The sequence below is a fragment of the Cricetulus griseus genome (assembly GCF_003668045.3).
Source record: "Cricetulus griseus strain 17A/GY chromosome 1 unlocalized genomic scaffold, alternate assembly CriGri-PICRH-1.0 chr1_1, whole genome shotgun sequence".
Classification (NCBI taxonomy): domain Eukaryota; kingdom Metazoa; phylum Chordata; class Mammalia; order Rodentia; family Cricetidae; genus Cricetulus; species Cricetulus griseus.
Window position 1 is genome coordinate 101,463,744 of NW_023276807.1, and position 21,453 is coordinate 101,485,196.

The window sequence follows — 21,453 nt, forward strand, 5'->3', positions numbered from 1 at the left end:
GTTTAGTACTGCCTTCTTGAACATTTTGTAAATATATTTGCATGTATAAATTTTAACTCAAAAGAATTTCATAAGTATACTTTTTGGCACCTTGGCTTTTTTGTTTGTTTTGGTTTTTCGAGACAGGGTTTCTCTGTACTGCTTTAGAGCCTGTCCTGGAACTTGCTCTGTAGACCAGGCTGGCCTCGAACTCACAGAACAACTTGGCTTTTAAAAAATTTCTTTTATTGTGGAAAGTTTCAAAATATACATAAAAATAGAATACTACGTAATCCTAACACACCATTTCTTTCTTTTTTTGGGGGGGTGGCAAGTTTCAAGGCAGGGTTTCTCAGTGTAGCCCTGGCTGTCCTGGAACTCACTGTGCAGACCTGGCACATCATTTATTTCTAATAGCCCCACCCCCACCGTGTGTGTGTGTGTGTGTGTGTGTGTGTGTGTGTGTGTGTGTGTGTGTGTGTGTGTGTGTGTGTGTCTGTGTGTGTGTCTGTGTGTCTGTGTGTGTCTGTGTGTGTCTGTGTGTGTCTGTGTGTGTGTGTAGGTCTTTTCAGGAGTAATCTGCCTTGTGTTTTTGACTAAGGGTTTCACCTTTGTTGGCCTGGAGTTGTCCTGATTAGGCTAGGTTGGCTGGCCAGCAAGCCCCAGGAATCCCTCCCAGCATTGGGATTACAATTGCATCCCACTATGCCTGACAATTTTACATGGACTGTATGGATCAAACTCGGGCCTTAATGCTTGCACAGCAAGCACTTTACTACTGAGACATCCCTCCAGCCCAGATGGTTGTTTTTTTAAAAATTACGTAGTACCGCCATACCCAACAAAATTAACAGTAATTCTGCCAAGGAAAAACAAAACAGATGAGCATTAGTTTGAGACACAAAATGGAACAAGCAGACCATTCTTTAGACCTTAGACATTTCCCCAGTTAAGCATTTGAACCAGGCTGGACAGGCCATCCCAGATGGGAGCTGACCTTGGAAACATTGTTAATCTCCTTTGAGCTACACAGTGAACTCTTCCCTCACACAGAGACTGTACTCTGTCAATTTATTTCTTTGTTTTTTAATTTTTAAACTACATATACTTGTTTATTGTGGATGGTTATGGGGGGGGCATGCTTATCATGGCACCATGAGGTCAGAGGCCAACTTGCTGGAGTTAATTCTAACATATAGGTTCAGGGATCAAATTCAGATTATCAGGCTTAGCAGCAAGAGCCTTTACCACCTGAACAGTCTCATTGGCCCCCAATCAATTTTGTAGAAGACATACTTCCTGAAAAGTAAGTAATGAGATCTCTGATCTTTTAACGGTTTAAAGATATCATTTTCTAAGACCTCAGAACAGATTTTTAAGACTACTTAAATGTGGTTTTCCTGGGTTATAGTCCTAATTAGTGAGCTGGATGTGGTGGTCATACCTTTAATCCCAGCCACCCAGCAGGCAGGAATCCCTGTGTGTTTTAGGCCAATCTGGGCTACACAGAGAGACCCTGTCTCAAAAGAAGTAAACAAACAAACAAACAAAAACCATTTCTTTGTCAGCTTGGCTGATTTTTTTTTCTTGAGTGATTTTTTTTTTCTCAGTTGACAATTCCCTAAATGTCCAGAGTACTAAGTGGTATTACAGGCATGTGTCACCATACCCAACTAATTCTTAATTTTGAAATACCTTTTTCCAAACAGGGAAGTGATTGGGGATGGCACTTGTTGCTCTCTCACAGGACCTGAGTTCTGTTCCCAACACCCATATGTTGGCTCACAATTATCCATAACTCCAGTTCCAGGGAATCTGATTCCCTCTTCTGACCTCCATGGGCACTGGGTGCACATGCGGTGCAAATAAATACCTGCAGACAAAACAGTCGTACACATAAAATGAAATAAATCCCAAAAAGTTTTTTTTTTTTTTTTCAACAAGGAAAGACTGGGGCTTGGGGATGTCTGTAGCTCAGTGGTAGAGTGCTTAGTGTTTAGCTCGTATGTGTGAGGGCCTACATTCATTCCCCAGTACACCACATACACACACACACACACACACACACACACACACACACACACACACACACACACACTTACTTATAAAAGAGGAGGAAGCTTTCCACCATGGAGAAGGTCTTGGAACTGAGGCTAGTGAGACACTGCTACTGTCAGAAGCCAGCTGCCCTTCTGGGAAATCATGTAAAATGATGTAACTGAGTGAAAAAGTGGCGGAGAGCCGGCCTCTTTCCCTGCTCAAGTCGCTAAGCTGCTGTTGTAGTGAGAGATCTCCTAAGCCCCAAGCTCTAAGTCTGCCCTGTGAAGAAATAGTAGAAGGCTTCTTGGTCTGAGAAAACCAGCTTTTGGGATTTCAAATTTCTTAACTTTGGAAGCTGAAATCAAGGTGGTCTTCAGGTACCCCCGTGGTGAGTCCTCATTTTACATATGAGAAAGCGTAGCAGGAAAAAGTGTGGTTCCTAGCAAGCTGGAGGCTGGGCTGAGTCTAAGCTTTAGTTCGCTGACTGTGGTAACCACCTGCTTCTAATTTCTGACATAATGAGGGCAACCAGATAAGGCTCCTGACAGAATTCCTGGGTATCCCTTGTATGGATCTCATTGTCTCTCCTTGGTTTCTTTGATTTGGAATTGGTGGTCAACAGTGATACGTTTCCACAGGCTATTAGTAACCAGCTTTGTCTATGGTGATATGGTGGTGTGAATACAAATAGTGTGCCATGAATCCTGGTCTCAACCCCACACTAGTCAGCCTTCCAGATAACTCAATCTGATGTTCCTCTTTAAGTGTGTTGATAAATTTAGACAAAATAAGGTAAGTGGTATTCCATCTGGCAGAAAGTGTCAAAAACCATCACCTGGTTGCTCCAAGCTTCCTAATCTTTCAGTCACAGGAATTTCTTTATGCTGCCAAATACCAATTATAGTCTTGAGTAGAGTCTGTTCTCATGGTCAACATAAAAGTTGTCCAGAATTAAAAGATAGCTTGACAGTTCAACTGAATATTTAATTGAGCATATATTTATCAACTGGTGTGGTTAATACAGGAGAATATAAATATAAATGGAGTGCTTTGTTGAGAACCTTCCAGAGGCTGCTCAGTATTTTTGCAGTTTGTGTTTTGTTTTTGTTTTTTTTTTGCTTTTTGTTTTTTGTTTTTTTTCCCAAGACAGGGTTTCTCTGTGTAGCTTTAGAGCCTATCTTGGCACTCGCTCTGGAGACCAGGCTGGCCTCGAACTCACAGAGATCTGCCTGTCTCTGCCTCCCAAGTGCTGGGATTAAAGGTGTGCGCCACCAACACCCGGCTGTGTTTTTTTTTATGAAGTGTGTTTTGGGCCATGTTCATAAGCAACTCATGAGAAGTGCATAGCCCCACAACTACCGTCCCTGCAGCCTTCTGGGAAACCTGCTCTCAATTCAGTCACAATTATTGTTTGGAGCTGAGAGAAGATGGAGTTGCTGACCTGGGTCTTGTGGGAAGTAGGCTGCAGCAATGAACAATCAAGTGTTTTCTGCCTTTCAGGATTGCCTTGAGAATCTTTACTGAAATCTTTGCTGGCAGTCAATAATGGCAAGTAAGGGGCCCTCGACCTCTACATCCACTGAGAATTCCAGTGCAGGGGGGCCCAGTGGCAGCAGCAATGGCACTGGTGAAAGTGGAGGGCAGGACAGTACCTTTGAGTGCAACATATGCCTGGACACAGCCAAGGATGCTGTCATCAGCCTGTGTGGCCACCTCTTCTGGTGAGTACCCCTCCTGCCATCTCCTCAGACACCCTACCAAATCTGAAAGCCATGGCCCTGGGCAAATGTCTCACTTTGGACAGAAGATGTCTCACTCATACTGAATCCTGATACACTCAGACCCAAGGGACAAGAAGCCTCAGTTTCCATCCCAGCTCTACTGCTGAAAGTCTGGGTGGGCAAATCCTGTTTGCATCCTAGTTGTCTTCCTGTCTCTCCAGGAGCAACCCCATTTAGTGGGCATTACTGTCACTTGCTGTACTGAGTCAAAGACAATATTGATTCGTGGTTTTAAGCAAGAGTTGTGTAGCCAGACTTCCCTCTCTTTAGTCTTAACTCTGCCACTTCCCTACTAGATGACCTTAGACAGGGTACTTACATGCAGTCTGCTTCATTTTACAGGCTTATTTATGAGTAATAAGTGAGTGAACCAAAAACAGTAAACAAGTTAAAAGAGCACATAGCATGTGTGCTATCGATGGCTATAAGTAATTGTTCTATATTTAATGTGTGTGTTGTGAAATGAAGCAGCAAGGTCAGTGTCCTTCTAGTCTCAGTGCTTATTGAAATCCCTGCTGTCTCTGAGAACTTAGGTGGATGTTGTGGATGTTGAGTAGTAGTTTTTTTTATTTGTTTATTTATTTATTTTTTTGGTTTTTGGGTTTGTTTGTTTTTTTTTCTATTGAGATGTTGCGCTAAACCTTGAAGGGTAGGGAAAAACCTTGATAGTAGAGAGGAAATAATGGCAAATAAGGTGAAGGTGTGTGCCACCCCAAAGCAGGTAATTCCTAGGGGTAGATAAGTGTTCTGTCAGTGTCTGAGTCCCTGAGGCTATTGTCCTCCTCTCAACAGAACCCTGGATGGGGATTGGGTTTGTTAGGAAACTAGAATGGTTGTGGAAGGGTGAACCAGATTATCAAATGTAGGGGATATAGAGCTGATTAATGTTTTTATGCAGGAATATGGTGAAGAAAGCAATATTTGGGGGAGTTTAAAATCTTAGCAATATAAAAGGTAAATTTGTTGATGAATGAGAATAGAGCTGAGGTTTTTGTTTCTTATTTTTGAGATTTTTACCTTAATTATTTTGTATAGATAGATCAAAATGACAGAATTAAGAGGCAGAGTACCGTTAGAAAGAACATATTTGAAGATGGAGCAGATTTGTCCAGACTGCAGTGTCTTTAGGCAAATCTGTTTCTTCTCTGCCCATCACCTTCCTCTTTTCTGTTTATGTCTCCTGGTGACAATCCAATGACAAGAAAAAATAAAAATCAACTCAGCCACTCTCTTGACACACAGCAGTTGCTTCATAAATGGTTTTGTTCATTTGTGTTTTGAGACAGGGTCAATATGTAGACCAGGCTGACCTTGAAATTCTAGCACTCCTTTTGCCTCTGCCTCTGGAATCTGCCTTTAGTATAACCCTAAGCTTTGCACTGAAGGGCATTCATTCACCTACACTACTCCCTATAATATTTAAGAGACCTCTAGTAGAGTGCTATTGTGATTTGAGGTGCCCTCTACAGAGGTTACGGTGTCACCATAAACTCAGTATTGGATTCAGAGATGAGGCAGCTCTTATATCTAGGAAACTGCATTTGTTTGTGAAGCTGGCTTCATTCAGGGACTGAGAGTCTTAGGCCACAGTTTTATTCATCTAGAAAAGGCACATGATGTATGAGAGACACCGTGGCTGCCACATAGTAAGTTGTAGTAGGTATTTGTTGACTAATTTTATTACTAAGAAAGAAGAGAAGCCGGGCGTTGGTGGCACACGCCTTTAATTCCCAGCATTCGGGAGGCAGAGGCAGGTGGATCTCTGTGAGTTCGAGACCAGCCTGGTCTACAAGAGCTAGTAACAAGACAGCCTCCAAAGCCACAGAGAAACCGTGGCTCGAAAAACCAAAAAAAAAAAGAAAGAAAGAAAAGAAATACTAAAAATCTGGAATTGAATAATTTTCTCTCAATATTATGTCATGTTTTTTATGCAGTGCTAGGTATTGACATGGCAGGAGCGAGTTTTTATCCTGATGTAAATTACATGTTCTGTACCTTTGCTTCCTCCTTTAAAAAGTGAGACACTGAACTGGGCAGTAGTGGCACATGCCTTTAATCCCAGCAGAGGCAGGGATCTCTGTGAGTTCGAGCCAGCCTGGTCTACAGAGTGAGTTCTAGGACAAGCTCCAAAGCTACACGGGGAAACCCTGTCTCGAAACTGCCCCCAGAGAGAGAGAGGAATCAGGGGTATGGTACACATCTGTAATCCTAACACCCTAAAGGGAGCTGAGGAGGTGACTCAGTGGTTAAGAGCACTAGGTGCTCTTCCAGAGGACCTAGGTTTGATTCTCAGAACCCACATGGTGGCTAACCACCATCTATTACTTCATTTCCAGGGGAATCCAACAAACCTATGGATTCTATGGGCACCTAGTATACACATGTGGTCCATGACATGCATGTAAGCAAACACTCATACATATAAAAATGAATAAATACAGGAGGTGGTGGCTCACACCTTTAATTCCAGCACTCGGGAGGCAGAGGCAGGCAGAGATCTCTGTAAGTTCGAGACCAGCCTGGTCTGTAAGAGCTAGTTCCTGAACCTAATCCAAAGCCACAGAGAAACCCTGCCTTAAAAAAGCAAAAAAAAATGAATGAATAAAATAAGCCTAGTGCTCTGAAGTCTGAGGCAGAGGATCATGAGTCTGAAGCCAGTCTGGGCTACATGGTGAGACCCTGCATTTAAGTAAAGAAATAATTTTATAAAAAGAAAGAAAGAAAAGCATTGTTGGGTAGCAGCTCTGTAAGATGGAGGTAACCCTCTTTTCCAAGTAGCTTCTTCATCCTTTCCATTACAAAGATGCTTTGAGTAGGACTGGACTTTTAAACCACATCCTGCCATGGCCCTGATCTGAAATAACAGAGAATCCATATATCACTTGTGAGCCTGAGGAGGCTGCTGACATTGGTGGAAATTTCAAGTATATGTATGTGTGTTCATATTGTCATGTGGTACATGACAGTGGTGACCTTTCATGTAGAGAATACCTGACTTTTATTGGATTCCTTCAGAACCTGTAATCTCTCCAAGACTAACAATGTGTGGATAAATTGTGCCTGGGTAGTCTGGGTCATGGGAGTCTGCTTTTGCAGTGGAGTTTAGGCTGGAGACGAGTCTTAACTCTTTACTCTCATTTTTTTTTTCCCCTGTGGATTTAGCCTTTTATCTGTTTTGTTCTTTTCATTTTGTTGTTGTTTTAAGACAGGGTCTCCTGTAGCCTAGACTGTATCCCTTCTCACTGTGTAGTTGAGGATGACCTTGAACTCCTGTTCCTCCTCGGCCCCTACTTCCCAAGTGCTGGGATTACAGATGTATGCCTCCGTATCTAGTTTAACCCTAACCCTACCTTTTCTTATCTGTGATGCCAGTAACCCATGTGAAGCCTCACTGGGTTATAGCACCCTAGTTACCCCATTCTGATGTCCCCTCCCTACTTATGGACTGTTTCTGCTAATGAAAGCATTTTTCTCCTTCTTCCTGCTTTCCTTCCTGATGATTGGCTGCCCTGGGGACTCTGGTAGTTGGCCGTGTTTGCATCAGGTAAGATGTACTTCATTTTACTTTGTCTTTCATCAGCTAGAGTTGCACAAGACATCCCTCATCTCAAGGGACTACTGTCAGAAGCTGCAATCTCCCTTGCTTCTGGGCTCAGTTGCCCTTTTTATATACCTACCCACTGACAGGTATTTGCAGTAATAGGAGGTCATTTCATACCTGAGTTCTTGATTTTGCCAACAACAGAATAGCCATTATGGTCTTGGCTGGCCACCACTTTCTTTGTCTCAGTGACTCATTTGCAAATGAGTTGGGTTTGATTATGTTAGGGCCTTTGTTTTGTTTTTTGTTTGTTTTGAAACTGCATGTCCCTCAAACTCACTATGTAGCTGAGGATAACTGTGAAATCTTCCTGCCTCAAAGTGCTAGAATTACAGGTGTGCACCACAATGCCCACTTCATATGGTACTGATAACCCAGGATGTCTTCTGTGCTAAGCAGTTGATCTGCTAACTAAGCCACATCCTCGGCTATTAGATCATTTTTTGTTTCTGAGATTTTATATTTATAAAAGATAAATTCTGGACTAGAGAGACAGCTCAGTGGTTAAGAGTGCTTGCTGCTCTTACAGAGCACCAATTTCAGTTCCCAGTCCCAGAAGTAAAAAGGTAGCTCCTTTCATATCAGTATACCTCTCTTTGCTGAAAGATCTTGAAATCATTGAAAAGAGGTAAACTTTTGGTGACAATAGATAGCTTTTGCAGAGGAGGAAAGTCTTCCTTGTTTTAATTTATTATGAAAACCAAGAACTGGGCTTGGGATTAGCAACTGAATGTGAACAGTCACAACCAGGTAACCATCTCCATGGTGTCCAAAGTACAGCACACTCCTAGGTGGATTAGAGTGTATAGAGGGCAGACAGAGACTAGACTGCTTTGTGTCCTCAAAGTAGAAAGAAGAGGGAGCTAGGGATGAGCATTATATGAATATGAGCCAAAGACACAGGGATACAGAAATAGCAGCATCTCATGATTTTATACCCTACATTCCCCACCTGTCAGTGGTTTCCAAACTTAAGTTACATGATCTCTCAGTATTCACACTAACATGTTCTGCCCAGTCTATTCTTCCAGGTTCAGTTTGGTCTGAATGCTCATCCCTAGACAGATCTCATGTCTAGAGATGCAGTCTATGTCCTAAAATAATATTGAAGGTCTTGGGGCATAGTTCATCCGCAGTGTGTGTACTGATTATGCTCAAAGTTCTTTGTTTAACCCCTAGTGCAAAAAATAAATAAAGGTTGAGAAAATATACACAAGAAACCATCCACTGCCCAGAAAGAGGTCACAAGTTAGGTGTGGTGACATAGTCCTATAATCCCAGTACTTAGAAAGCCAAAAACATGATGATTAAGAATTCAGCATTGTCTTCAAATACATGAGACTGCTTAAAAAAAAAAGAAAAGGAAAAAATACAAATATAATATTTTAAAAATAATCTCTTGCAGCCGGGCATTGGTGCACACCTTAATCCCAGCACTCGGGAGGCAGAGGCAGGCGATCTCTGAGAGTTTGAGGCCAGCCTGGTCTCTAGAGTGACTGCCAGGATAGGCTCCAAAGCTACACAGAGAAACCCTGTCTTGAAAAAACAAACAGACAAACATACAAACAAAATCTCTTGCTCATTTATAATAAAGTAACACAACAGGGCTGGAGAGGTGGCTCAGTGGTTAAGAGCACTGGCTGCTCTTCAAAAGGACCAGGGTTCAATTTCCCAGCACCCACCTAGCAGCTTACACCTATCTGTAACTCCAGTTCCAGGGCTTCTGACACCCTCACACAAACACATGCAGGTAAAACAATAAACATAAAATAAAAATGAAGTTAAAAAGAATTTTTTAAATGTTTTAATATAAGCTATTAATAAAGTTTAGATAATAAGCAAAATCTATCTCTGAACACAAGTGACACAAAATGATGAACATGTCCATGTGCTGATGTCAGGTTATACCATTGGGGAAATGCCGTAAAGAGGAGACATTGGAGGTGGAGAGATGCCTCAGCAGTTAAGAGCACATACTTCTCTTCCAGGGGACCCAAGTGTTGTCCCTAGTACCCAAATTCACATTTACCCCTAATTCCAGCTTCAGGCCTCTCACACACCCCACGTCTTTAATCCCAGCACTCAGGAGGCAGACACAGGCAGATCTCTGAGTTCGAGACATGGTCCATAAGAGCTAGTTCCAGGACAGTCTCCAAAGCCACATAGAAACCCTGCCTCGAAAAACCAGAAAGAAAGAAAGAAAGAAAGAAAGAAAGAAAGAAAGAAAGAAAGAAAGAAAGAAGGAAGGAAGGAAGGAAGGAAGGAAGGAAGGAAGGAAGGAAGGAAGGAAGGAAGGAAGGAAAAGAAAAGAACAAGAAGAAAGAAAGAAAAGAAAAAGAAAAATGAGAAATCACAGAAAGAAAAACAAAATAAAATTGATCCTGAATGTAAGTTCTGTTCACCACAGAAGCCTGCCTGGAGGTTTCAGGCTTAACACTCCTTCTTCTGTACTGCTCACAGTGCCGGAAAGTAACAAAGAAGGAGCTCGTTTAATTACTGGTACTTAAAGGCAATTTTGATTTTTATCCCCAGTAAATATTTTTTTTATGCTGGGAACAGAGATCAGACTCTGGTTCCTAAAGGTTCCCAACTCAGTTTACTCCCAATGCTGTTTCCCATTTAAAGGACTCTGACTCCACATTCACACACATACTTAGCTGAAGGTGGGGTAGCTTTGGACCATTCTTATGTTCTTCTCTCACCTGCAGTGGTTGGAGACCAGACCTAACAGACAAGTGTGTCCAGTTTGCAAAGCTGGAATCAGCCGAGACAAGGTCATCCCACTCTATGGCAGGGGCAGTACCGGGCAACAGGACCCCAGGTAAAGACTTGACTGCATCTGATACTCACTTCCCCCTTGGGTGTGAATTCACACGCATTTAGCATTCTAACTCTTGGCTGCTTCGTTTTGAGGCATTTTGGTCAAGATGAGAGTCACCTGGGAGGTGTGAGGCTTGAGAGAGGAGAGGAGCCAAGCTGCCTTGTGCTGGCCTGTGTTAAGTAGCTGCTCAGTGTCATCTACCAGCAGGCAACCGCTGGCTGGCACCCTGCAGTGTTGAGGGCATCATGATAGCAAGTGTGCAGAGTGTTGTGGAAGCACTAACTACACTGGGAAGCAGAAGTGAGCCTAAGAAGTGGGGTTGCAGCACCAGTAAATGTAACTCTAGGGAAACAGGGACCAACAAGTCTGGATGGCTTTGGGGGTTGGGATTTCAAAAATGTAGGTCTGGAATCTGTACCTTTCCAGAAGAATGCCTTCATTTTTCTAGCACTTCATGCAACTCCCCATCTACTAGACATATTGAACTTCTCTTAAACGGTTTGTTCTATCAAATTTGTCACACTTGTATTTGCTCTGTGTCTTCTATTATCCCTGGTCCTACTCAAGCTACCACCCTACATCCTGCAGCCTTTTCTTGATTCCTACCCATATTTTATGAAAACCTTAAAGTTCCCTCCTTGAAGTGGTCTCCATAGGAACTGCCCTCACCTTTATTCCCACCTTTATTCCTGTATTGTGATTGATTGTGTCTCTCCTGAAATTATCATCATCTCTAGTGGGATCTGTCACTATATTAGTATTGGTTGCATCCTACCTAGTGCCAAATGTGAAATATACTCTCACTCAAGCTGTTTAGATGAGTGGTGGGAGGGTCTGAGGACTAGAGGCAAAAGTAAAAGATAGCATGAGGTACTAGCCCAAGAGTAATGGAGGCCAAACTGAAGTTAATAGGGGCAGATCAGAGAGATCTTGAGCCCTAATTGTCTCAGTCCACAATTCATCCCTTGGTCTGGCTTGGCATCTCTGGTACCCATGAGCTCCTATCAAGCAGTCCCAACGAAGACAACTGAGTCAAGACCTCTGTTGCAAGGATAGGCTGTGCAATCTGATGGCTTTCTCAGAACTAGCTGGTTTTCCTGGTTTGAGGTAGAGAGGAGTTAAAACCAGAATTTGAGGTTTTTTGTTTGTTTGTTTGGATAGTTGTTTGTTTTGTTTTGTTTTGTTTTAAGACAGGGTTTCTTTGTGTAGCCTTGGCTGTCCTGGAACTCTCTCTGTAGACCAAGCCAGCCTCAAACTCAGAAGATGGCCTGCCTCTGTCTTCTGAGTACTGGGATTTACAGGCGTGCACTGCTATGGCCCAGCCAAGTAATTTTATGTGTTGAACAGGAGAGTGGCCCAAACCCTGTTGGTTAGTCCTCACAGACAGCAACTCACAGTATTTTGTGATGGCCTTACTTTGTACAATTTCTTTTCAGAGAGAAGACTCCTCCTCGTCCTCAAGGCCAGAGGCCGGAGCCTGAAAATAGAGGGGTGAGGAACATTCTAAAAGAATCTTTTAGAAGTGTGCCTGTGACTTTTAAAACTTTGCTGTTGAACTTGCGGGTTTTTTTTCCTTGTTCTAAACAAGAAGAAAAGTTTTAAAGGAAGATTTGTAAAGTACAGAAAGGAGGCAAGCAGGGTGAAATCCTAGAACCACTCATCCAGAGATAGCCACTGGGAGCATTTGGACCTGTTTCCTCATCTTCTTTTACTGTATATGTGTGTGCATGCATGTGTGTGTGTGTGTGTGTGTTTATTAATTGATATATGTATGTTTGTTGATTGTACATTTATATATTTATTCCTTAGATTTTTTAAATTTAATTTTTACTTTTATTATTGTTGTGTATATATGGTGGGGACATATGTATAGGGATGAGAGGAAAACTTTGGGGAGTTGGTTCCCTCCTTCCATCATGGGCTCTGGAGTTAATTATCAGTCTTCATGGCAAGCCCCTTTACCACCAGATTGTCTTACCAGCCTGATTTCTTGGACTTTTGAGATAGGGTCCCACTATGTAGCCCAGGCTGATCTGGAATGAATGATCTTCCTGCCTCTGTTTCCTAGTACTGTTGTTATGGACATAGGCCACCATGCCTGGCTTACTTATTTTATGTGCAGTTGTTTTGCCTGTGTGTACATCTATGTGAGGGTTCCAGATCCTTGGAACTGGAATTGCAGTCAGTTGTGAGATGTCAAGTGGGTGCTGGGAATTGAACCCAAGTCCTCTGGAAGAGCAGACAGTACTCTTAAACTACTGAGCCATCTCTCTAGCCTCCTGCTTTTTGGGTTTTTGATTGTTTGTTTGTTTTACAATATTTGGCTCTTATTTTCTAATTTTAAAATTTTTATCTATTCTACAGATACTAGGTACCTTAATGTGCTCTGGTCACTATTTTGGCAGTGATAATTTATCAGTGAACCTAGCAAATGGTCTCTGCCCTCATGGAATGTCCTCATGAGAATTGGAATTTCAACAGTGCAGTTTAAAATGTTACTGAAATGTCACTGAAATGTCACGAAATTTAACAGCTGATGCTCAGTTGTGTAGACCTAATGTAATGGCATCTACTATATTATGGGACACTTACCTACTACCCTGCTGTCTTAAACATACTCGGATGAAATTACAAAGTTTTGTGTAGAACCACAATTATTTTATTATGATAAATTCTTAGAATTAGTGGCTCAAAATATGTATGCATTTAAATGAAATATTAGTCTTTTTTTTTTCCAAATAGCAGTTTCTGTTAAAGTATTAATGGGGACTGGAATGTAGCTCATTGCCAGGATCATAGTAGCAGTTAGGCAGGCATAGTGCTGGAGCAGCACCTTTGAGCTTAACATCCTTATCTATAAGCAGGAAGCAGAGAGAACCGACTGGAAATGCCTCGAGGCTTTTGAAACCTCAAAGCCCACCCCAGTGACACATCTCTTCCAACAAGGCCACACCTCTAATCCTTGACAAACAATTCCACCAACTGAGGATCAAACCGTTCAAATATGAGCCTATGGGGTCATTCTCATTCAAACCACTGCAGCTACTTAGTGAGTTCAGGGCCAGTCTAGGAATATGAAACTGTGTCAGAAAATCAATTAAAAATTTTAAAATGTACATTAAATGAAAATTTAAAGGGAACTTGTATGCCTGAACTGTTAGAATCCTAGAAACAAGTATATACTAATTTCTGCAGTTCTCATCATTTGTAACCATATATTCTTTTTGATTTTATTATAAATTATGTATATGTTTGTAGTGGGTATATACACTAGAGGCATCATATTCCACTGAAGCTAGAGTTGAAGGCAATTTTGAGCTACCCAACATGGGTGCTGGGAACTGAACTCAGGTCCTCTACAAGAACAATTTGTCATCTTAGTCATGGAGCCATGTCTCCTGCCTATATATTCTTATTTTTATGTCACTCCCACTATTCTGTTACTATTCTGGTTTCAAATTTAATTTTGACAGTATATTTCATGATATTCTAAACAAAGTATCTTCTAATGTCATTGTGTTTCCTTTTTAATATGTTGTTTTAGAGAGATGTTTGTTCATATTCTAGTCTTTTTTAATTATTTTGTATCATTTATTTATGTATATGTAAGATTATTCCCTGTGGAAACCAGAAAAGGACATAGGACCTCTGGATTCCCCTGCCTGCACTTCTCCAGCGCTAGGGATCGAACCCAGAGCTTTGTGCATGCTAGACAGCTCTACTCAACCCAGCTGCACCTCCAGCCTTCTTGGTTCCCTTTAGTGAAGGCTGCCATGTTATCTGAGAGAGAGAGACAGAGAGAGAGAGAGACAGAGAGAGACAGAGAGAATGAGAATGAGATTATGTCTATATAGGGGTGTGGAGGAATGCTCTGGGTATTAAATTCAAGGTGTTAAGTGTGCTAGGTAACATTGTACCACTGAGCTATATCACTATCCTTCCATTGAATTTTGATTTGGTATAATTTCAGTTCATCATTGAAGGGTCTTAGAGTTACTGACAGACTTTGCTATGTAAGTAACACCATGATAATCTTTGTACGCATCATTTTTTCACTTGAATTTGTGCATTTGAGGGGGGTTGGATTTTTGAGACAGGGTTTCTCTGTGTGGCCTGGCTGTCTTGAAACTCACTCTGTAAACCAGGCTAACCTTGAACTCAAACATCACCTGCCTCTGCCTTCCAAGTGCTGAGATTAAAGGCATGTACTACTACTACCCAGCTGAATTGGTGCATTTCTTTAGGAGTCCCAGTATGATAAGGTCAAGGATCTGATGAAAGTTGAGGTTCTTTTCTCCTATATTAAGAGTTTTGCTGGGTGGTGGTAGTGTGTACCTCTGAGTTTGAGACCATCCTGGTCTACATAATGAGATCCAGGACAGCCAGGACCGCACAGAGAAACCCTGTCTCATGACCTCATTTAAGCCTCATAAACACATGGAAAGGTGATAACTGAGGTCAGATATATGTGGTGTGCCTGTCTAGGTGCACACACAGAGCCAAAACCCAACCTGGGTGCTACCCAAGTCTCTGCTCTTGACTGCTAGACAGCAGCCCTTTACCTTCTCAGGCTCTGCTTGCTCAAGCATCATCATCAACCAATACAAGTCAGAGACCCCAGGAAGCCCGAGGCTTTAGCCCTGATGGCTGAGGACAGACCTAGGGTTATAAGCACCTGCAGCTGCTAGTAGTCTAGTATATCTGTCTTTTTTATTTTTGTTCTCTTAAGGTTTCACTGTGGAGCCCTGTCTTTGTTAGCTAGAGCTCAATATGTAGTCCAGGCTGACCTTGAACTCCCAGAGATCCAGCTGCCTCTGCCTCCCAAGTGCTGGGATTAGTGCATGCCACCATTCCAGTACCCTAACACCCCTGTCTTTCTATTATTTCATCATTTGTTCTAAAGAGCTCACCAGAAGTAAAAAGGAAGGAAAAGAGTTTGTAAGTTGTGCACTTGATTAAGTTGGCTGTATGTAAAGGCTCTTTGTCATGCAAGCCCAGTGACCTTTGTTCAATCCCCAGAACTCACATAGATGAAGAGGGTACTGACTCCACAAAGTTGTCCTTTGACCTCATGTGCACCGTGAAACATGTGCAATACACATAGGCACACTATATACAATTAAAACACATCTTTTTGAGTTTGGATTTTCAGATCAGATCGGGTTTAGTCTTCTGTAAAATGCTAATGCAAGAATTAAACATAAGCTGACACCCTAGGAGGTACTCATCTGTGATTCCAGCACTCAGGATGCTGAGGCAGGAGCATTGCAAATGTGAGGCCAGCCTACGCCACCTGTGAGATCCTGTCAGAGTTGGGATAAGGGAAAGGAAAGGCTGGATTTGAGTATCCTGTGCCAGGAGACTTTGCACTCAGACAGAGGTGTTGTTTATTAACAGCTGTTGTTTTGAGGAGTCCATCCTTGGAAAAGATCTCGTGTGGTGAATATGTTTGGGGGAAGAAACCAAGGCTGCTGTACAAACTGCTGACAGTGGCTGTTTAGGAAGATCTCTGACTTTAATTATCCAACTACCACCACTTAGCTTAAAATAATCTTTTGTTGTTGTTGTTGTTTTGTTTTTTTTGTTTTTTTTCTAGACAGGGTTTCTCTGTATTGCTTTGGAGGTTTGGAACTCACTCTATAGACCAGGCTGGCTCGAGCTCACAGAGATCCACCTGCCTCTTGCTTCTCGAGTGCTGGGATTAAAGGCATGTGCCACCAATGCCCTGCTTAAGATAATTTTTTTATGGCAAGGTCCTGTTGTGTATCCTGGGTTGGCTTTGAACTCAATATGTAGCTGAGGATGACCTGGAACTTCTGATCATCCTATGTTTACTTTGTGAGTGCTGTGATGATAGGTGTGTGCCACCATGCCTGACTTATGCTGTGCTTTATATTAAATCCAGGGCTATACCCAACAGCATCTGAAGGTTTTAAGGGAAATGCTTACCCATATCTTGACAAACATACTCATATTGTTATGTATGGGTGTTTAAGAAGTTTGACCGTTAAAATCACAAGGTTTACTATCTTGTTGCATAAATGAGCACCAGGGTCCTTGGAGAACATTTTACAAGATTTTGTTTGACTGATATTATTGACCAGAGTTCCATCTTTTTTGTTATTGCCTATAGTATATAGTTTGTAATATTCCTTTGCATTTGGGTATGACACTAATTGCCAAGGGTATTATATAAATAGCATGTTGGAAATTTTCCTGGCTAATGTGGAACCCTGGAAAATGATCTAAACATACTGATAAAAGTGTGTTTCACTTCTCGTCAGAGTGGGCTCTTTTTGCACCATATAGCTCCTTAGATTGGAGCTAAGGCTAGAAGGTCAGAGGTGCCTTTAGTGTTCCTTCACTCTGGGGCCTAGATGGGAGGAAGAGCTGAGGCCCTAGTTTGTGGAAAAGGGACAAGAAGAAATGTATGTGTCATATGCGCTATGATGTAAGACATAGTTTGAGAAATGTGAAATAAATCTGCTTATTTTTCTTAATTGCTTTTCTTCTCCACAGGGATTTCAAGGATTTGGATTTGGAGACGGTGGCTTTCAGATGTCTTTTGGAATCGGAGCATTTCCATTTGGGATATTTGCCACAGCATTTAACATAAACGATGGACGGCCTCCTCCAGGTAAGCCCCATTTCTCACAAACATAAATAATCCTGCTTGAAAACTCCTTGGAATTCAGCAGTATAGAAGTTACAGATAATTGTCAGTACATGGGTATCAGGCTTTGCAAACTCCCTTAATTCTTTGCAGATTACCACACTCATCCAGCAATTCTGAGCACATGCCATGTGCTAGGTATATGTGGGATGCTTTATGTTATATTACATACTGAGGGGCTCATCATCTGCACTCCAAATACCTATGCAGTTAGCTGCTTTATAGGTAAAATTCTCAGTAATGATTCCAAGACATAGCCCATGACCATTAGACTTAAGAATTATTAGCCAGCGTTGGTGGCACACGCCTTTAATCCCAGCACTGGGGAGGCAGAGGCAGGTGGATCTTTGTGAGTTCGAGACCAGCCTGGTGTACAAGAGCTAGTTGCAGGATAGACTCCAAAGCCACAGAGAAACCCTGTCTCGAAAAACCAAAAAAAAAAAAAAAAAAAAAAAAAAAGAATTATAGACAATACCTAGCTAATGAAAAGCTTAATTCTCTCTCTCTCTCTCCCTATCTCCCTCTCTCTCTATCTCTCTCTGTCTCTCTCTCTCTGTCTCTCTCTCTCTGTCTCTCTCTCTCTGTCTCTCTCTCTCTGTCTCTCTCTCTCTCTCTCTCTCTCTCTCTCTCTCTGTCTTTGATCATTTGAGGCCAGGGAGAAATGAAATGTTAGGGTTTCCTGTTCCCTGGCATCTCTGCCCAGCTTCTCTCAGGACACAAAACGGGGCTGATACCAAACTTGAAAGCTTTGTGAACTGTGTTCATATCTATTACCTGCTGCTGCATTTCTCCCTTCAGCTACTTGTCTATAACAGCTGCATTCAGAGTACAGCAAGGCAGCAAGGTGTATGCTAGACTGACACTCTGACACCTGAGCCACCATTCATGTCATGGAGCCTATAAAAGATGATATGGTTAGTTGAGCCCTTCTTACAGTCATTGGAGCCTTCTGGGACTTGAGTACAGTATGAGGAACAGAAGTGACCAGTGTAGCTCTGGTCAGGAACTTGTGCTCTGAATATGATCACCCACTCAGAAATCATCAAAGCTGTTCCCTGCTTCACCTGATTCCTTGAACATAGGCAATAAACCTCTTGGTTGCCTGCCTGCATGAGTTTATCAGAGCAACCAACTTTGAGGTAATGACATGCAACCCCACAAAATACTGGGCACTACTCCATCTTATCTGCCTGGAATGTTTCTCTGCTGTTCACACATTGTTTTCTCAGAGAAAGGGAACCCCAAAGGGCAGGATGTAATTTGCCATAAAGGAAAGACAGATCCCTGTAGCGGCAACAGGAACTTCTGACTAGCTTGATGCTTTCTAGCCTGGTCCAGCATTCAGACTGGCTCTCCCCCAGTTCATTCCCAGCCAGGCTGGGCTCTGGATCATTTTTTGTTGTCACAGTTTGGTATAGTTTGCACTGCCTGGATGTAGATCCTGTCACTTTGCTTCCTCTATAGTCTGAGCAGAGAACTCTTAACTAGAAGAGGTTCTCACTCAGTCTCCTTCTACCTTACCATATGATTTCTAGGCCCTGGTTCTCTTCTGGAAAAAACATGCACACAGACAGACAGAGAGCCATCTGGAATAGTGTACAGAGAGGCAGGAGAGTGCCACTGCTCATGTGTGAGCCCTTATGGTCTCAGAAGGCCCATGCTTTGCTTCTGCTACTGCTTTTTAAATGAGACCTACCAAGTATTACCATGCATGTGGCAGCATAGGGAAGACAGGTAAGAGGGTGTCTGTTCCCTGCGGGGAGTCCCTGATAGTCTACTGGCTCACTTGCATGTACAGGACAGCTCTTTTGAGATCACTGGAGAGCAAGGTCTTATTGTAGTAGTTCACTTATTTTTGTTTTGGTTCAAGCTTGGGAGTCTTTTTATTACAGGATTCTGTTATTAAAAGGAAACAAAGATTCATCCTCTCCAGTTCTGGCCCCAATGGGCAGTATGCACACAGACTTCTGACAAAGTCTCTTCCTCTTGTCTCTCTAGCTGTCCCTGGGACACCCCAGTACGTGGATGAGCAGTTCCTGTCTCGCCTCTTCCTGTTTGTAGCCCTGGTGATCATGTTCTGGCTCCTGATCGCCTAATACAGGACCCCTATTCGCATCTACAGCAGCACCTCTGGACTGGTGATATGCCACACCTGCTCCTGGTGTTTGACTTGTTTAATCCCAACCCCTGGAATCAAGGGTCAGAAACACATCAAGGAGTCTTGCTTCTCCATTAGAGCTTTGAACTCAAAACCAGTTGGTGAGGAAACTTCCCCAGTTTCACTACTGCTGTAAACACCCTCTATAACCTCAGGTCTTGTGTTGGATCACCTCTCATGGGTGACAATGTGAAGTCCTGTTGCAGCCTTCTCAGCAGGTCCCAGCTCTACATGGGGAAGAGATGGGAAGAGAAAAACAGTTTCTTTCACCAGAACTTTATATTACAAAAATGAAGGGATGAACCAAATGGTATTTATGGAAACTTACTTTCATCTTTTTTAAATACCCTTGGTAAGTGGACTCCACTCCCTATACTGAGAGATTCCCTTCCAGATTCCACTTCTATTCTGTCTGCCTTCCTGCCCTCCCCTTCCTCAACAAAGAAGGTCATAATTGCAGCATTAGAAGCTGAAGATGCTGTGTGACATTGTGAGACTCTGGTCTTTGATTGGCTCTGGGCCTCTGTCAGTTTCTTGACCTTAGAAAGCAGCTTGACCTCCTGGTTTCTTGGCCGATTATCCCTGGTATCACTTGGGTCAGATTTCCTGTCAGCTTTTTCCTCTAAACTACTGCTGCATTTGAACCATCTACTCTGCTTCAGAGCTTTGATGCAGGGACAGCGGGGCAAGTAGCCCTGCCCCTAGGCTGTGGAAGCCTGAGTAATCCTCTCTCAGAACTTACCCAGAGAAACTGGAGGCTTTCTCAGGTCAGCCCCGATACACATAGAACTACCATCCTCAGAAGCCATTGTCCTTTTTAAAAGAGTCCAGGACTGTCATTACACTTGTGGTCCTGATGTTGGTATAGATTGATGGATTTACCTGAAAACTCATTGAATGTGTGCTGAACCCAAGGACACATGAGGCTCCTGAGCAAGCAACCCCTGGTGATATGTAAAAGCAAAGGACCACAGTGATGAAGTGTGGTTTTCCTTCCGTATTCTTCCCACACATTGATTTGTTGTTGAAATTCATAAGCTGCTTCCTCTGAACCTGATTGTGGAGGTGTGGTGCCAGGCAGGAGAATAGTTCACCTGCTCAAACAACTCTTGCTCTGCCTTTGAGGCTTCATCTTAGAAATGTCTCTTCCTGGAGACCTTAACAGGGCAGCAAGATGAACTTCTACTAGATCTTTTTGTTCACTTCTCTAGCACCCACTGCCCCAGCAATAACCAGAAACTACATTCTTGCCTTGCCTGCTGATTTTTCTAGATACAGCTCTGCATAATGTACAGAACCCTAGACCTTGAGGATGGCAAGAGAGCCCTCCTCCTCACTGCACGGTCCCCACCTGCCAATGCCAGTATTAGTATTGAAGTGGATACAGTATGAAGTATTGAGTAGGAGGGTGGTTTGGCAAATACAGCTGGTAAGAATAAGCCACCAACTTTAGTGTGCTGACAGATTTTAAATACTCTTTGTCACATGGAAATCCCCAGTTGCAGGGGCCCTTGGAGTGTCTCTGTTTTAGAGAGAATTGGTAGGATCCCGTAGTGTAGTATAGCCTTAAGTAGTAGAGGGAAAATCTGAACAATAAACACAAAAGAAAGAAGAGTTCTGAGTAGTGGAGAAAATCATTTGGAATCTGGTGAAATGGAATGAGCCCAGGTCTGTGCTCAGCAGAGGCATCCCAGGAGCCTGCCGGTAGCAAAACTGTGGTGGCCATGTACCCTTTGCGAACATTACAGGGCTACACACCTGCCAGCAGCTAAGACAGGAGAACCAACTTAGGAGTCCCCTCTCCTTTGTAGGCTATCTCTCTTTAGGCTCACCACTCGTCCTATGGCCAAGGTAGCCTTAGCCTCACCTTTCTGCCACCTGCATGGACAAGGACAGTCAGAAAATGGGAACATGTAAGGCAGCATACCTTGACCAGCACTGATTTTCACTGTTGTGAAAGTGATTTGATTTAGAATTAAATGGTTTTACATTGCTGTGAGTGTGGACTTTGTGTTTGGGATGTTAGTGGCTGGGGAGTGGGCACATTGGTTTGGCCCCTGGAAAGTACCTTTCTAGTCTAGTAATGTTTATGTCTTCAAACACCCATTGAAAAGGAATGATAAGAGTGAACTGGAGATCTAGCTGCCTGTGACAGGCAGCCTCAGTCCTGACAAATGCATGAAATTCCTAAGTCTGCAAACACCAAACTGCCATGATGAAGCTTAGCTTGTGTCTTGCCTTGAGTGTGCCATGTAGAGAAATCACAGGTTACTCAGTGTTAAAATGTCTCCCTGTGTTCAGGTGGAGCAGGAGGGCCCACAAGCCAATCCCTCTCCCTGGAACAGGGAGTGTGCCCTCCTTGAGATTGCTCACTAATATGTGGTATGAAATAGAAGTTGA

At 42.7% G+C, this 21,453-nt stretch overlaps 1 protein-coding gene across 5 annotated transcripts in view; it reads left to right on the forward strand.

The window, feature by feature from the left end:
- Positions 1 to 21,047, forward strand: part of Rnf185 (ring finger protein 185) — a 38,544-nt gene extending 17,497 nt beyond the window's left edge. For 4 of the 5 annotated variants that reach the window (XM_027387274.2, XM_027387272.2, XM_027387273.2 and 1 more), the window contains 6 exons: positions 3,520 to 3,740; positions 7,326 to 7,344; positions 10,110 to 10,222; positions 11,659 to 11,713; positions 16,742 to 16,859; positions 18,894 to 21,047. In XM_027387274.2, the coding sequence (XP_027243075.1) occupies positions 3,565 to 3,740; positions 7,326 to 7,344; positions 10,110 to 10,222; positions 11,659 to 11,713; positions 16,742 to 16,859; positions 18,894 to 18,991 (579 nt within the window). In that variant the 5' untranslated portion in view covers positions 3,520 to 3,564 and the 3' untranslated portion in view covers positions 18,992 to 21,047. The remainder of the gene's footprint in view (positions 1 to 3,519; positions 3,741 to 7,325; positions 7,345 to 10,109; positions 10,223 to 11,658; positions 11,714 to 16,741; positions 16,860 to 18,893) is intronic. The other variant, XM_035452396.1, reaches the window with a different exon arrangement.
- Positions 21,048 to 21,453: the final 406 nt, after the last annotated feature.